General features: G+C 38.9%; 1 protein-coding gene across 7 annotated transcripts in view; it reads right to left on the reverse strand.

The window, feature by feature from the left end:
* The window catches only part of hectd1 (HECT domain containing 1), a 111,530-nt gene that overhangs the window by 66,008 nt on the left and 27,216 nt on the right, over positions 1-18,306 (reverse strand). For all 7 annotated transcript variants that reach the window (XM_069916705.1, XM_069916703.1, XM_069916706.1 and 4 more), the window contains 7 exons: positions 13,385-13,619; positions 10,135-10,362; positions 9,245-9,529; positions 8,443-8,713; positions 8,281-8,357; positions 7,972-8,070; positions 2,411-2,525 (listed from right to left, as the gene is read on the reverse strand). In XM_069916705.1, coding sequence (XP_069772806.1) covers positions 2,411-2,525; positions 7,972-8,070; positions 8,281-8,357; positions 8,443-8,713; positions 9,245-9,529; positions 10,135-10,362; positions 13,385-13,619 — 1,310 coding nt within the window. The remainder of the gene's footprint in view (positions 1-2,410; positions 2,526-7,971; positions 8,071-8,280; positions 8,358-8,442; positions 8,714-9,244; positions 9,530-10,134; positions 10,363-13,384; positions 13,620-18,306) is intronic.

Genomic DNA, 18,306 nt, shown 5'->3' on the forward strand with positions numbered 1-18,306 from the left:
ATTTAACATTACTTTAGAATGGATTTCTCATTTAATGAGTTAAAACAACACTGTTTGTATGCTATCCGAGCAATTATAAAGGGAGATGGTTGCAATAATGGATAATAGGGAACCAGTGGATGCGCCACTCAACATCCATTTGGGCAACATACGACCGCATATATGACAGTGGTCCCATAATTACTCAGTTACTGTGAGCAAATCCTCAGCAAGAAAGAAAAAGCAATCACTAGCTATAGGAAATTGTATACTGTATACCCAAACTGATACAACTGCTCTACTCTCTCCCCACAGCCCTAAATCAGTCCCCACAGATTCATTGCCCTGCTCCACAGCTTCGTGTTGGTCCCCAGACTTGCCCCACAGCCCCATGTCCATCCTTTCATTGATCCCACTGCCATGCTCTCTCCCCACAGCCCCATGATCCCTACTTAAAAATAAAAAGTTCATAGATACACGACAGTATCACATATAGCTTTGCTGAGTATATAACATGGTGTTCACAGAACGTCCACATTGCATCACGTTCAATTTCACAGAACACATCATGGACGTTAAGCGGCACATACATTTATTTCCACAGGCAATCAATAAGGTGTCACATTAAAGGTTACTGCGCAAGATTATAAAAGGGACATCAGTTGTTGAAGGTAATTTTAAAGAATGGATTGAAGATTAGATCAGTGACTCATAAAAGAAAAGCATTTAAATCTCCAGAGAATGTGTGAATACTTTAACAGCAGAATCATGCAGAGAAGATCAATTGGCAAAGCAACAGGGTGTTACCATCCCAAGAATGTGGATGAAAAAAAGGTCAAGTTGAAACCAGCAATGGAGACGACAAAGGCATTTCCTTGTCAAGATCACCATCCCAAACATTTTCCTACAGATTCCTATTTGCACGCCCAACTCTCGGGCAATATACACCCCCACAGTACCAACATTACTACCTGTTGCATTCAGATCATCTAGTCTTCAGAGAAGTACTTGCATTGGGTTTCTCTATCATTGGTCTTCCCAACTTCTCAACATTTACACCCTTGTTTCTGACATGCAATTCTATGTCACCATCACATTTCAGATCCCTTCATTTTATCCATCACACTACTTGCCCGACATCTTGTACCAGATAAGAATAAATTGCTTTCAACCAAATTATTATCGAACTAAACCAGTGTCAGTTCATAAGCTCTGAAGGAGTCATCAGTGTTTTTGTTATTTCACAGCCATCTATATACCAATTCCACAGCAATTCTGGTCAGCCTCCAAAGAAACAAGGTAATGCAAAATATTCATGCCCTTCACAAAATGCAGTGGGTCAGTTTTAGCATTCTGATGAAAGGCCTTCAGTCTGAAAAGTTAACAGATTTCTCTTTCCACAGATACTACTCGACAGGCTGGATTATTCTTGCATTACTGTTTAGCTTTAAAGTTCATCTAATGGATGATAGCATCGTTTGCTGAAAAGTCAATTAAATACTGGCAATTCGCATTACCTTACCCTGTTCATCTTTCTAATCTTGTCTAACTTACAACACGCAATGATAATAATGATTCCAGACTCAAATGCAAATAATATTTTGTATTCATAGCCCAAAGCTCAAGAGAATTCTCCCAAAATTTCTCAATACACTTTCTGATGTTGCTCAGTGTCAAATTTTGTTCAATGATATTCCTGTGAAACATTCTAGCAAGTGATATGATCTTATGTTGCTGAACAAATATAAATAGTTATTTAAATAAAGTAGTTGAATAGATTTATTGTATGACAAGTGAACCCATTGAAACACAGAGTTGGGTGGATTCTGCTGGTCTGCTTCTGTTGGCTGATGAGCAGAGGACAAGAGGACATTTTAAAAACATTAAGTAGTTGGCTACTTCGGGCAAATTCATGGGGACTGTAAATCTTAATAATTCCCTTCCCCAGAAGCCCTTTGATACACAATGAGCACATTTGAGAATTTTGGGCTAGAGAAATGGAGGGATATGAGTTAAATGAAAGAAAGCATATGGAGGTAAAAATTAGCCATGACGTTGCTAAAAGGTCAAAGATAATGGGAGGCATGACTAGGAAACTGCATGACTATTTCCTTTTTCCTGTAATCTAAAGAAATAGTGAGGTCTGATTCAAGTTAAAATTTTGAACACCTATAAATTGGATCTTTGACACACCTTGCTTGCAATAAACTGAAATTGCCCATGACATTCAAACATCAATCCATCTCATGCAGACATTAAAAACAAATTTAACACATCACTATTCTTTCATGACAAATGTAGCTAATTCGATAAATTTTCAGCCACCATTTGGCTAAGAATTTAGGCATAACTGTTCAATGAAATCAAAAACACTTCATTGTATATTCAAATCATCAATAACCATTTTGATCTGCTGAACAAAAATACAAACCTGGAGACTGTAATATGGCCACAACCTCACTGTGACCTCTCTCTCGTGCTTTATCCAAAGGAGTTTTACCATCTTCATCACGGAGATCTGGATTTGCTCCATGCCTCAAGAGAGTCTAACAAACAAAAGCAGTGCAACTTTTTAAACTTAAAGACTGTGTTAAAATCTCTTGCTATTAAAATAGATGCAAATAATATCTTTAAGTACAGTAAAGTATCTGTTATCCAGAATTCAAGCAACCACCCAGTTCAAGCAACTGACAAAAAATGTAGGAAAATAAGTGAATTGATAAATAAGCATACTTTAAAATTGAATAAAAGTTGAAAATTGTGAAAGTAAATGTTCTCTGAAGTAACACATAAACCTAAGCCAGTAGAGTGCCTTGGTCATGCTTTGCTCATCGCAGCTGTTTGAATAAAGTTGTGTTTGAATAAAATGGCGTCACCCATGATGATGAGTCGGATGAAGCTGTTCGGATGACACTTTTACCTTAATTAGTATGTATTTCAACATATAAGACGAGCCTTGAAATACCCAAAAAAAAACCACGCCAAAAAGTCTTATAAGCCAGATACAAAAACGTGAGCTTAAATTTTTACTCTAAATACCACTCGATTGGTTCCATAACCCACAAAGACCCCACCCTATAACAAGCAGAGCAGTGGTGGATGGTTGCTTCTTAGACTGGAGGGCTGTGCTGAGTGATGTACTTCTGGGATCTGTGTTGGGACCATTATTGTTTGTTATCTATATAAATGACCTAGATGATAACATGGTGAATTGGATCAGCAAGTTGCTGATGACACAAAGATAGGAGGCATAGTGGACTGTGAGGAAGATTTTCAAAGCTTGCAGAGAGATCTGGACTAGCTGGGAAATTGGGCCAAAAAATGGCTGATGGAATTGAATGCCGATAAGTGTGAGGTGTTGCACTTTGGAATGTACACAGTAAATGGTAGGCCATTAAGGAGTGCAGAGGAGCAAAAAGATCTGGGAATACATATACATTGTTCCCTGAAGGTGGCGTCACATGTGGACAGAGTTGTAAAGAAAGCTTTTGGCATTTTAGCCTTTATAAATTAAAGTATAGAGTTGGGATGTTATGCTGAAGTTATTCAAGTCATTGGTGAGGCCACACTTAAAATATTGTGCGTAGTTCTGGTTGCCCAGCAGCAGTGAAGATCATTAAGACTGAAAGAGTGCAGAGAAGATTTACTAAGATGTTTCCGGAGTTGAGTCTCCAGGAAAGATTAAGCAGATTAGGATTATACTCCTTGGAATGAAAAATTGATAAAGATTATAAGATTATGAGTGGTATAGACAGAGTAGATGGGAGAAGGATGGTTCCACTTTGATTGGGGGAGATAAATATGAAAGGTCATAGCTTTAGGCTGAAAGCGGAGAGGTATAAGGGGAACATTAAGAGAAAGTTTTTCCACTCAGAGGGTGATTGGAGTGTGTAATGAGCTGCCATTTGATGCAGTGAATGTAGATTCAATCTTGAGTTTTAAAAATAAATTGGATAAATACATGGATAGGAGTGGTCTGGATGGTTATGGAATGAAAGTAGGTCAGTGGATCTTGCTCGTTATATTGATTAGCACAGACCGGAAGGGTTGAATGGCCTATTTTCTAAGCTGTAACATTCTATGGTTCTATGAAACACCTTCTTTGGCTTGGCTTTGCGAAGATTTATGGAGGAGTAAATGTCCACGTCAGCTGGAGGTTCGTTTGTGGCTGACAAGTCCGATGCGGGTCAGGCAGACACGGTTGGAGCGGAAAATTTGTTGGTTGGGATTGGGTGTTGGGTTTTTCCTCCTTTGTCTTTTGTCAGTGAGGTGGGCTCTGCGGTCTTCTTCAAAGGAGGTTGCTGCCCGCCGAACTGTGAGGCGCCAAGATGCACGGTTTGAGGCGATATCAGCCCACTGGCGGTGGTCAATGTGGCAGGCACCAAGAGATTTCTTTAGGCAGTCCTTGTACCTCTTCTTTGGTGCACCTCTGACACAATGGCCAGTGGAGAGCTCGCCATATAACACTATCTTGGGAAGGCGATGGTCCTCCATTCTGGAGACGTGACCTACCCAGCGCAGCTGGATCTTCAACAGAGTGGATTCGATGCTGTCGGCCTCTGCCATCTCGAGTACTTCGATGTTAGGGATGAAGTCGCTCCAATGAAAGTTGAGGATGGAGTGGAGACAATGCTGGTGGAAGCGTTCTAGGAGCCGTAGGTGATGCCGGTAGAGGACCCATGATTCGGAGCCGAACAACGGCTCTGTATACGCTTATCTTTGTGAGGTTTTTCAGTTGGTTGTTTTTCCAGACTCTTTTGTGTAGTCTTCCAAAGGCGCTATTTGCTTTGGCGAGTCTGTTGTCTATCTCGTTGTCGATCCTTGCATCTGATGAAATGGTGCAGCTGAGATAGGTAAACTGGTTGACCGTTTTGAGTTTTGTGAGCCCGATGGAGATGTGGGGGGGGCTGGTAGTCATGGTGGGGAGCTGGCTGATGGAGGACCTCAGTTTTCTTCAGGCTGACTTCCAGGCCAAACATTTTGGCAGTTTCCGCAAAACAGGACGTCAAGCGCTGAAGAGCTGTGTTCTGGGTTTGACCTTGCTCACTTCAGTGCAAATGCTCTGATTTTATTTCTTGTGACTATGTAGCAATCTTGCCTCTTTTCGACTACCCATTCTGAAACGTGATTTTCCAACTCTGGCCAATGAATAATTCCTCTTCTCATTGAACATTGGTTCTTTGGTATTTTTCATTCTTTCTCCACTCCTCCACTCTTACCATCTTCTCAGTAATGTCAAATGTCCTTGAGGCAGCACAGTTGGTAGATTCCTTGGCGGCATCAATGACTATTAACTTATAACTTACTTCATATTTTCTTCGTTTTGCTGGAGGCTCTATGATAATACCCACCTTCCAGCCACATCCAACAGCTAATCAACACGTGTATTTTTGGGGGTCATCTTATACACACGTTGTATGATAAAACCATGAAATTCAGGCTGAAATTGGGGACCCGTCTTATCTGAAGGTCGTCTTATATGCCAAAATATATGATAAGTACATGAGTAAGACTTTATCAGGAAACTGGGGGGGGGGGGGGGGGGGTGGGGGGTAATTATGATGTGATGGTTCATCTTTCGGGCAGCTCCATTGATCAGGAGGAACCTGCAGATGCAGTCATGGTTAAATGTTTTCAAAGAATGTGATTGAAAATAATAAAATGCTTTAATGCTTATATATTCGGACAATAGAAGTTTGTTCAATTTAAATACAGTATAGTACTTTTGTCTTTTAAACTGTTTATTCTTAATTCAGGTGTATTAGTTAGGCATTGTAAGAGTGAGACTCAAGCAACCTGAAAACTCACTTATTTGGTATCTACCAATCCCCATAGGTGCTGGATATCAGGGATTTTACTCTATTAATAATGCTAAATGAACAAAATTTGGTCTGATACACTTGAATGAATATTCAAGTTTAAAAGATTATCCATTAATAATCAATTTTAAATATTCAGAAAAAAAATAGTACCAATTGTTTAGATCAGTATATAAACACACAACACTTGATCTTTTACATAGATGTAGAGAAATGAAAATATTGATACCAAACAAGCACTTTCAAATCAAACGGTTGACCTGGATGCAGCTTTCCAGATCTATGACACGTTTTTAACTTTTTTTTAATCCAAATTTGTTTTCAACTTTGCAATAAACAATGGGTGCAGAAAGGCAGGATGGGGAAAATTAATTTAATGCATAAATAACATTAAAAATGGGAAGCATGGTTGAGATAAATGAAGTAAAAATTGTCCACACCACTGGGTTGCACAATTAAAACAAATTTTATTTTTTAATTTTATATTAAATGACCCTTCATTTGGTCATTAAAAAATCCAAATAATGCATCTCTTTTCATTTACTGTTTCCGATCTTAAACATCCTGATGTTGTAGCAGCCCGCACCTCAGGCCAACACAGGAAATTGCTGTTGAACATGGCAACTGGAAAAGCATTGTGCAGGCTGAAATGCCAGTTTCCATAGGCTGTTGGCAGAGCAGTGAAACTAGCCAATCACCACCAGCGGATCGCAGGGGATCCAATCAGGGCCCGGGCATCGAAGGTAACCAATCAGCAGCTGACCTGGTCAAGCCATGCCCAGGTGGTGGTGCAGCCGAGCTGACTATAAAAAGGTAGAGCTGCCACTGAATAAACTCAGCGTCGAATACACTCTTGCCGCTTTCACACTTGCAAGTGATCCCAGAAATCAAATGTCAATTGGTCTTTAAAGTGCCAAGTGTTAAAGGAAAATCAACTCAATGCTGGCGTCAGATGACGTCATCTCATGCCAGGGATTGACTGACTGCCTCTACCCCTAGTACAGTCCCCAGTGACTGCAGACGCCAGCGTTGCAATCAGGCAAGTGTGAAACAAGTAATTGCACCTGTAGAAGGTAGAACAGTCCTAACCCCAGGGATGGCTTCTAGCTGGTGTGAACATATTCAGTGTCACAGTTAGGAGTGGGACACTGAAGTGTGAAAAGCCAAACCTCCATTCCTATCCCGGGACATTGAATGGCCAATTTAGTGGGATCCAAGTGTGAAAGAGGCTTGTGTCTTTCTTCTTCTGCGGATTCAAGCTGCAGCCTTAGCCATAACAGAGAGCTATAACCTAGCTGTAGCCGTAGCAACCTCACTATAATGTATCCTAACTGTGCAGCATAAATGGTTATGATAGGCTAAAAAATTTTTCTTTCCAAATGTGATTTGTGTTCCTTCAATATAAAAAGCTACACTTAAAAAGTAAAAAAGCTCTTCATTTTTATGTATCAGTCCTGCATTTACAGTTCTTTGTTCACCAACATTCCACTGAGCACTGATTTGATTTTCCAGTTATTTCAGGATGCTTTCTAGCAATACCACATCAAATTGCACCTTCACCTGCTTGGCAAGCTTGCTGCTTTAGTGTAAATTGTAGTTACCCAAATCAATAAGAAAGATTCAGCAGAGAATGTAGATTACATCATGTTACATACATTTCCAATCCAAATTACACCCAATTGTAATCTTCGGGAAGTTCATCATCCCTCAACTTTCTATCCAATCCATTTTTTACTCATATGCATAATTTAAGGCATACTTTGCCACAGATTTTAATCAAAAAACAGAAAATTAAATATTTAGTTAAAAATTTATCTTTTCATCAACCCATTCAGTCAACATTTGAAAATAGAGTGCCTTAAACAAAGATGCCGGGCATATTTGATTACCCTTCCATTTCTCAGAGCTAATTTTATCTCCATCAAGAAGTCTACCAACAAGTTGGTACACAATACCTCCTTTCATTAGAGAAATGTTACAGAATGAGTGTTAAATTTTGAAATATAATAATATTAAAAAACATGTTTAAAAATTGTAAATTATTCTTTCAAACATATAAATGCACAAATCAGGAAATACATCCAAATTGGCTACAATAATGTTGTATTGCATTGCCCTTTATCAATTAATAAAACATTTTCTACAACATGTAACTGAGAAGAATCAATCAAACCTTTGCAACTTGTGGCCTTCCAAAACAAGCTGCATAATGCAAAGATGAGGATCTCTGGCCCCTGTTGACATCAGCACCTCTTTCACACAGAAATTCCACCTGAAAAGATAATTTGATGAGATATTCTTGCTTTTCAATATTTTTTGAAACATTATATATTTTTTCTCAGCATGTACCAAATTTGACATCCAACTTAAATGATAACTGGTCACTTTTGTTGTCTTGGGAGATATTACTGTTCATATCACTAGTTATTACATTGGAACCTCAGAATTTATACCAATTGAGAAAGTGGAAATATTTTCTTACCATTTCCTGAGTTCCAAATGCTGAAGCCCAATTCAAAAGAGTTTGACCCACATCATCCATAAAGTTCACTTCAAAAGCTAATGCAAAAAAAAGAACAAGATTGAGGAAAAACACACTTGAAAATAATAAATGTAAATTTTCCCTCTGCAAACACTGATGTACCTCCAGTATCAATGGCATCTATCAGTGCATCGGTGTCTTTACTACGAATGCAATCAATAAGCTGACGATGAGAACGTTCTCCAGAACTGTCCAGCCTCCTGAGGCCAGGGATCCTGCCCGTGGAACCAGCACTAGACTTTGGCAAAGCTTTACGTCCTTCAAAAAGTAATACCAGAAGTAGATCCACCAATCGCATCGTGTCAAGCACACACCTTTCATCACCCTGCAGGGCACTTTCAATCGAATCAGGCAGCGCAGATCTTAATAAATCCTAAGGGGAAAACATCTATTAACAATACAATGAAGAAATCAAACGACAAAAGTTAGAACATGACAAAGAGCATTAGAATATCATTAACTATGGTGATGAATATAGGTAACTGGTTGAATTTAAATGACAAAGATTTTTCATGGAAAAACAGATCAATTTAATAAGAGTTTTGATTGCAGATCTCCAATTCAGCACTCTAACATAGTGCTTGAAATCTGGTTTAAGTAAATTTACAAATTAATGAATTCAAGTTGAATATGAATTGTGCTCTCCAGGGACTATAGAGATAATCCACAATTTACATACAAAAATAAAATCCTAAATATTTTAAAGTACAGTAATACTATATTACAACATGAAAATTTGTTAAGAAATTAAGTACGACTTATATTAGATGTGTGCAACATCGTTTAATTAAAATGCAATTAATAATAGCTTATGACATCTTTCCCAAAAAACAAAGTAATGCAAAGCTCTTTTATTACTGTAGAATCATGCCTGAGTGGAGAGTTAAAAGAGCTGAATTCTTACATGTGTGACAACAGGAGAACCTCTGCAAAGAGTGGAAAGTAGACTAACAATCGTTGATACTTGATTACTAAGTTTAGAATCAGCTGCATTGGGTGTTGCTCCTGTGGAAGTACGGCCAGGTTTGCAAGCAGATGAAGACCCTCCTGCCACTGAACCACCAGCTGCTGCCATACGAAAAAGCAGTTCTTCAGTCAATCCATGTTTTGCCAAAGGAGCTGGATCAACTCCACGACGAGTGAATCGATCAGCCAAGGAAGCAAAACAACGCAGAGCTCCATCTGATACCTGAAATAAGAAAAGACTCGTGTACTATTTGGATTAAATCTATATCACTTAGAAATTAAACAAAAGATAGCAGTCGGAAGAAAATTCTGCTCTTTTTCTGAAATAACTAAAGTTAAAGTGAATTTAAGGCTTAAAGAGCGCTGAGCAATGTTAATTTATAATTGATCCTTCTTCCTCCCAATAATAAAATCAAACCATTTAGGGAAATTAGTGTTGAAATGAAGTTTTGAAGATATGAAAGGAACTTTGATCCAGTGATGCACCACCAATTACTCCAAAAAAACTAGAAATTATATAGAAACTGATAGGCTTTTCTTAACAATTGAATGGACGCACGTCCATGCTGGTCTGCTGTCCTGTAGCTGTGGCACAGTCGCCTTTATTCAGGGGTCTGTGGGAGGAGCCACAGGCATGGTCAGCAATGGATGTGTCCAGACGAACTATAATTACTACTAGCCCACCAAAACATATATACAGTGGTTTACCACACCCAGCAAAGCATATTTTGAAAGAGAAAATAACAAAATAACTAAAGTTATTAAATTAATCTTGATAAGAAAAGATTATCACCAAGATTCTCATGGTTGATTCCTGGTTCTACTTACTTGTGGATCTTCATGTTTCAATAAACTGGACAAAGACTCAACACAAGTTTCAAGTGATGAATCCTGAGGTTCCATTTTTCCACAAAGTCTGGAAACTACTGCCATTGCAGAATGTAATGTGTCTTTATGCACAAGATGACCACTATCCCGTATAAAGGTTAGCACACAATTTAAGCCTCCTGCTTCAAATACCGCTCCTGATTCCCGAGTACAGATAAGTTCAAGTACCTGCAAAATTAGACAATGTTCAATGTCAATTATGAATTTTGTAAGATCAATGGGAAATAAAACAATAAAATCAAATAAACAATTCCTAAGCAATAATCAGAAGTAGATCATTCCCAAGTTATTTTAAATTTAGACATACAGCATGGTAACAGGCCACAAGTTCGTGCTGCCCAATTAACACACCTGGTACATTTCAAGGAGTGGGATGAAACCAGAGCCCACAGGGAAAACCTACGGAGACACGGGAAGAATGTACAAACTCCTTAGATACAGCGTAAGAATCGAACCCTGGTCCCGATCGCTGGCACTGTAAATGTGTTGCGCTAACTGTTACGCTAACCGTGTCACTCCTATAGTCTTTGGAGATCTATCATCTCAGTGCCAAGAATTCCACAATGAGGTTTTCTAGGCCCAACCATCTTCTTCCTGCCATTGCAAGATTTCCAAAGGAAGTACTTAATGATTTAATTCCAGTCAACTACCATCTTTACAAAAGGCAATAAAACCTGCTCATGCCAATAATGACTTTCCTTAATGACTGACAAAAGCTCCTACCAGAGATGATAGACTTCGGGCAACTCCCACATTAGAGGAAATTTTGGCAACAGAAATTCACTCTATGGAATTTATAAATCATTACTCAAAAAAATCTGGGATATGGAATTAAAATTTAATCTTAGGAAATTTGTGAGAGGAAAAAAAAACTAAGTAAACATTTTTTCAACTTTTTTTTGATGTGTAAGTGACTTTTTATGTTATGTAAACACAATGTGGACCATTTTCTAGAAACGCAACCATCATTCCCCACTGCATAATGCTTGCATTATCTAGTTAAATTAATTCAAATGCAACATTTATGTCATAGATTATTTAGATGACCATGATTTAAATGAAAGATAGTGCTGAATAGAGGGGATGACTGTTTTTTTTAAGTTTTTGATTAAAAAACCTATTTTTCAATTCAACTAAGAAATCTATAAAGGTTTGAATTAAAATTATATGAAAAATGTTGGAATGGTGCAACAACTCCATTTAATCAACATCTGGAAAAAGAAATGCAAGCCATTGTTTCACAAACTGAGCAACTTCAATGAAGGACCATAGAGCACTTTTCCATTTAAAATTCAACAGTTCAACCACCTGGATTTCAAATCCAAACACCATATGTGATTGTCTTAGTCAATATCTTCACATGCCATGGAATACTTTTTTTAAAAAAAAAAATCAATCTTTGCTTTCTAAAACAACTATATATGACTGCAGAGAGATATCTCATTAATTTAACACACAGTGTGGCATTTACAATGAAATAGATAGCTGAATGGTGTCCTGCATAGCGTGTGCCTCGCTAGATCCTTTTCAAATTGATTATCAGTTATAATGGATCAGTGCTGGGACCTCATCTTTATAAAATGATTTTCGTGAAGTTGGCAAGAAGAAAATTATTTTTATAATGCACAAAAATATGAGATAACCTACTTTGGATAGAAGGAAAATTCAAACGAGTTAAAATGGAAGGAGACAAATTCTGGTGGTATTCAAACATAAAACATAAAAAGTTAGTATGCAAGGAGTATGTAATACCAAAATAGGGAAGTTATGTCACAATTTAAAAGACCAATATTGTGACCATACAATGAGTACTGCACACAATTTTGGACTTCATCTTTAACCAAGGACTGGAGGCTATGCACATCAGCTTGACTAGGCTGATATCTGAGATGAAGTGATTGAGATAATAGGTCGAATGAAGGATCATTGAGTAGATTAGGTCCATGGTCATTTCATTTAAAGATGAGAGGTGATCTTATTTAAACTCGGCGAAGATTAACAGAGGGCAACTAAGTGCATAGTTCACCTCAATGTGGTATCCAGAACTGGGAGCAAAATTTCTAAATGAGGGGCTACTTTTAAAATGGAGATAAGGAGGAATTTCTTCTCAGAGGGGGAGTACCTTTTGGAATTTTAATTCCCACAGAACTGTGAAAGTATAATCCTTAAATATATGAATTGCAAGTCAGTCAAGGGTGCAATTGACAGCAGGAAACTGATGTTTCGGCGAAGAATGCATCAGTGTGGTCTTACTAAGTGACAGCACAATATCCAATGGCTGATTATTCTGATTCATCAATGATTTAATGTTCATAAATAAGGCTCAATTTGCTGAGGCAATCAGCCATTACCTGAGCAGATACTTTGATTAAACATTTTTTGCTCAACTGTCCAAATACTTCTCTTAACTCTACAACTCCCAAGAAACTATTCATGCTGTTGAAAGTATTATAATTTCAATCACTATATGTGTTTGAGTATCAAGGAACAAATCTCAAAAATTAATATTCACTGTCTCAGCACAACATTACGAGCAAGACATTTTAAGATTAAAAGTGAAGAAAGGCAACTCAATGCTACTTAGCGTACAATTTGGGAAGTTCAATTTTCACCTCAATAACAATCTGCAGGGCTTAACAACTATTTTGGCTGCAAAATCTTCATTAAAATGCTTGACTTCATTGCATTTTGGCAGAGTATAAGGTAATGACTAATCATTCAAAATAAAATGTGAGAAATTTGACAAGAAATTATATTTCTTTAGAAAAACCTAAGCCAAGTTGACTTGATATTTCAACTTGCATACAGAATCCAATGTTGATCTTTTTTAATACAGTAAAACCACACCTTTTGGCGAGTGTAGTTTTCCAAAAAAAATCTGCAGATGATGCAATCAGTATCACATGACGAGCATGAATTAACCAGAACAGAAAATATGTAAAAACACCAAGAAGCCAGCCTTTAATTCTCATGAAAAAAAAAGTGGAAACTTGGAAGTTAGCTAAACAATAATTAAAATTTCAAAACCTGAAGGCATCTGTGAAATTTGATTTGTCAGCAAGTTTGGTGTGGGCTGCACTGGACATTTGGATTCAGAAATGGAAAATCAATCATCTCCCAACAATTCTCAGAAATATCAAAGAGAATCAAAATTTTAAATCCAACTCATTACAGAAAACATGGTCATTACCTTCACACATTGTTCAGCTAGATCTCTACTCGTCCTATTATTGAGCTCAACAACAACCAAACGATTACAAAGTGCTTTAATTGCTCCATCAACTCCAACAATCCTTCGTGTACACTCAGCAGACACATCCAAGTAATATGTAATGGCACGAGCCGTCACTTCCAATACATTATCAGGAGCACTTTCATCCAGAAAAATTTTGCAGAGAGCTGGTAAAAAAGTACGAGGAGGGCACCTATAAAAAGCAATCAAAAAATACAATTAAAAGATCATTTACAGATAAATGCTGTCACAAATGTAATCATTTTGTATTTTATTTAATGGGAAAATTCAAGATTCAAGAAGAAAATATCACACCAACCTGTATAAAAGAACAATTAAATTTTTTTGCACTTCAACTTGAAAGTTAACAGGTTAACAATACTCAGCACTCACCCACTGTAAAAAGCAAAACCTTACAAGGCATCTTTTTAAAAGATCATTAAAGAATACAACAGCACACGCAAAGATTAAAGGCAAATTTCAACTCAATCATTAAATTTCCATTCTGGCACATTATTCATGTAAATTATTCCACATGTTATTAAAGTCAAGAAAATGTAAAAAAGAAAATTCAACATCAGGGAGATTACTGGGAATTGCAGCTAAAGGTACAATTGCACTTCTAATTTTAACAGTATATTGAACATTACATTATTTTTTAATTTAGAGATACAGCATGTTACAGCCCTGTTTGGCCTAAGCCAGTGCTACCCAAATACACCCATATGTCCAATTAACCATGGAGCAACCATCTTTGGAATGTGGGAGAAAACCCATACAGACACAGGGAGAATGTACGAACTCCTCACAGACAGTGCCGCATTGTGATAACCTCAACATTAATCATGCCACCCATTAAGAATGGTTATAACTTTTATCCAAGCATTTTTTTGATACTTGAAACATTTCAAGACAACAGCATACACCTACTTAGCTTTGAAAGTGTTTAATATTTAAGGAAAATGTAATAATTAGTTCAAATAAATAAACTTGGAAATAAAAGTTAAACACAGAAACATGTGTAAAAGGTCAATTAAGACAATTTTCTTTTGCAGATTTCCCTAATAATTTCTCCAAATCTATCTATAATACGACATCTGTCCATTATGGACCAGAGCACTCAAAACTATGGTTGTTCCATGATGTTATTCCTCAAGTTTATGACATAAAATTTAAGAATATCTCCCCATAGCTGGCTGGCCGGCAATTGTCCCCAATCGTGAGAAACAAAATTTTTTGATCAGTACTTTTACCCTCAGTTCAAAATTAGCAATGGATTGTGTGTCTGTGAGTGTTGAAGGTCAGGAACTACAAATTATCCCTCTGAATTGCTTAATAAACAATTTTTCATAGATCAAGGCTGCCAAAGTGGGCAAAGGTTGCATTATGGCTAGGTTTGAACCTTGAAATCTACTGCAGAGTACAGGCCTTTCAGCCCATGGTATTGGGCCAACATAATAGCCTATTGTACCAACTGCCTAGAATTTCCTACAGCATAACCCTCCATTTTTCTCTGTTCGATGTATGTCTGAAACAATCCCATTGTACCTGCCTCCACTACCATTGCTGGAAGGACATTCCATGCACCCACCACCTCTCCGTGTGAACAATTTGCCTCTTACATCCACTGTACTTGCTCCCAAGCACCTTAAAATTATGCCCCCTGGTGATAGCCACTTCAGCCCTGGGAAAAAGCCTCTGGCCATCCACTCGATCAATGCCTCTTATCATCTTGTACACCTGTATCAGGGCACCCCTCATCCTCCGTCACTACAAGGAGAAAAGACAAATTTCACTCAACTGATCTTCATTAAGGCATGCTCTCCAATCCAGGCAACATCCCTGTAAATCTCCTCTGATCCTCTCTGTACCAGGCACATCTTTCTTATAATGAGGTAACCAAGCTGAACACAATATTCTAAGTTTGGAAATTCAAGTGTCCAGAACACAAAATGGTGCAGAGTACCAAACAGAGCCAAATCCATATTTGGTTCTGACCTCCCATCCATTGAAGACATCCATGTGAGGTCCTGCCTCAAGAAGGCAGCCAATATCATGAGAACCTCCACCACCCTCATCATAAATCCTTCTCACTGCTACCTTTGGGAAGAATGTATAAAAGCATGAACTCAGTACCTCCAGGTTCAAGAACTGTTTACCCAATGGTCATCAGGCACTTGAACCTCTCCTTTCAACCCAAATCATATTCATTGACCACACAAAAAAAACTGCACTACTGAAATGTGACTCTTCTTGCACGAACTGTATTGTAAACACTTATTTGTAATGTTCATGGTCTTCTTGCACGAACTGTATTGTAAACACTTATTTGTAATGTTCATGGTCTCCTTCCCTATGCGGGTACACACACACACACAACACACACATATATATATTGTACTTATGCGAATGGCAACAAACTTATTATCAGGTGCACACTGGACACAAACCTTCAAGGCAATGGGCAGGGTGATTGCAGGAGGAAAAGTTCTCAGTAGTGTTGCAGCTGGTTAAACTGGTTTGGGTTAGGTGTGGAGCCGGGGTTAGGGTTTTCTATATGTTAATGTGTTGCGGCCAAGTGGCGTCTCATTTATCAGTGTTGTCTCTTCTACAGCTGCTTACCCTGATCTTCAATGTAATGCCTGTTCCCTGGAATATCTATCCCAACTTTAAGAAAGATCTTCTAGTTCCCACTTGTGTACATTATGCAAATTTAATCTTTCTTAATACTTGCCAGGAAGGGGGATCAGTCCTGGGCTTATCTCTGACAGGTGTCCCTTCAATATGGGGCTCTGTTTTTTTATCATTTTAAGTTCAGTAAATTTTGTCAGTCATTTCTTGGGTTAGGGTTTCTCACTTTTGGAAGTTCTACCCAAAAGCATCACTGAAACAAAGACTTCCTACTCCCAAATGAAAACAAAGAAAAAGCTGAAGGATATGCAGATGTCTCAAAAAAGTGGAATGATCTCAAATATACAAAATGCTAAAACACCCATGATCCACAATCAATACACAAAATGATACAAAAAGTAAAGTGAAAATCGTCTCTATTGCACACAACTTCCCAAGTAATTAAGCAGACAAGGTGACTTGATATTGCATAAACAATTGATTGTCGACTCTACAAAAACACTATATGTACTTAATTAAAAGTACTAATGTCTGTTAAAACAAGTAAGATTGCCATATAACTTGGCATAAATTACAATGCTGTAGCGGCCCTCAAAATGGCTGATGAACGCAGCAACCACGTGGACTAGGAGTGACACCAGCTGTGGGAAGATGGGGAACTCTGGCAGGAACGCCAGCCAATCAGATGACACTGGGCCCCAATAAGCGCAATGGCCAGAGCAATAAATCAGTGTCATTTTCCAAGGCTTTGGTGTGTCTCTCGTTCTTCTCCACACTCGTGTAGCATTGGTCCAACTGGCACTTAAGACCCGAAAATGACAGATTAAGTGGAGCCATCGACCATCCATGCAGTCCCTCATGCTTCAAACGTTCTGTGTGTCGCAGCCAAACGTATTGTTCGAGAGGGCAGAGGCTCAATTCCAGTTTTGCCACATTTCTGCCGACAACACCCGCTATTTCTATGTCGTGAGTATCCTCAATCAGGACCAAGTGGCAAGGGTCGTAGATTTCCTACGGCAAATGTAGAGCCCTCAAAGAGCCACTAACCCACACCTTTGGGCTTTCCCAGCACGAGCATACCACCTGATTGCTGCATATGGACAGATTGGGGAACAGGGCCCTGTCTGCTCTAATAAACGAGATGCTCGCTCTGAGGGCCAGAAGCCTTGCTTGCTCTTTGAGCAAATCTTTCTGGAGCAGATGTCTGAGGATATACGACTCTTGCTCACAGATGACGACTTCAGCAACCCTCGGAGGGTCACAGCCTGGGCGGACATGCTCTGGAGAGTGAAGGAGACCACATCAGCAAGCCCCACAAACAACCCCTGGCAAGATCAAGGCCAGCAGAGAGGCAAGTGAACACCCCAGGACAGCTATGCTACTACCATCAGCAACGGGGTGCGGAGGCCCGTTGATGCCGTACACCCTGCAGGTTTTCGGGAAATGCCGTAGCCAACCATCGTTGATTTCTGCAGTGGTTGCCCCACGTGATAGCCTCTTATCATTGTCAGGCAGGTATTTCCCGTCGACACGGATGCAGAGATAAACGTTCTATCCCCTGCAGGCCTCAACACCAGCAACGACAAGCAGAGCCCAGCAGTAAGGGCAGCCAACAGCTCCTCCATTCGAACTTTTGGGACCTCAACATCCCCCTTCATTTCTGCAACACCGCTTTACATGGACCTTCACCCTCGCGGCAGTGGTGCAACCATTGCTGGAGGCTGACTTCCTTCAAGCCCACTGCTTGCTTGTCGACCTCAAAGGATGGCGCTTGGTGCATGCCAAAACCTTTCAGACTGCCTCTGGGAGAAGCCAAGCTACCCACCCCCTCACCTGGACTTCATAACGCTCTCGGACAATGAATTGCCCTCATCCTGGCAGAGTTCCCCGATAGTGGGGCCACAGTTCTCCACGGCTGAGCCAAAACAGTCATGAGAAAAACACACGATTTTGGACAGTGCCACAGATAATATTTGAGCCAGACACAACTTGTATTTTACTTCTATTTACTGTGATAGTTTTAAGCCAGCAAACTGTATTGTCAGTACACAATTTAGGCCCCATCTCCCTCAGATGCATGAAGGAATACAAGCAAACAAGCAACATACTACACATATACAGCTATAAAAACAATTCATCCCTTTTGCACACTATGGTGAGTATAACAGGTAAAAATAAACAAATGACCAAAAGAGCAAAAAAAAAAGCTCCTGGAGATGAATCAATATTTCCACATCTTGACAGTTACC

The sequence above is a fragment of the Narcine bancroftii genome, chromosome 2, assembly GCF_036971445.1.
Source record: "Narcine bancroftii isolate sNarBan1 chromosome 2, sNarBan1.hap1, whole genome shotgun sequence".
Classification (NCBI taxonomy): Eukaryota; Metazoa; Chordata; class Chondrichthyes; order Torpediniformes; family Narcinidae; genus Narcine; species Narcine bancroftii.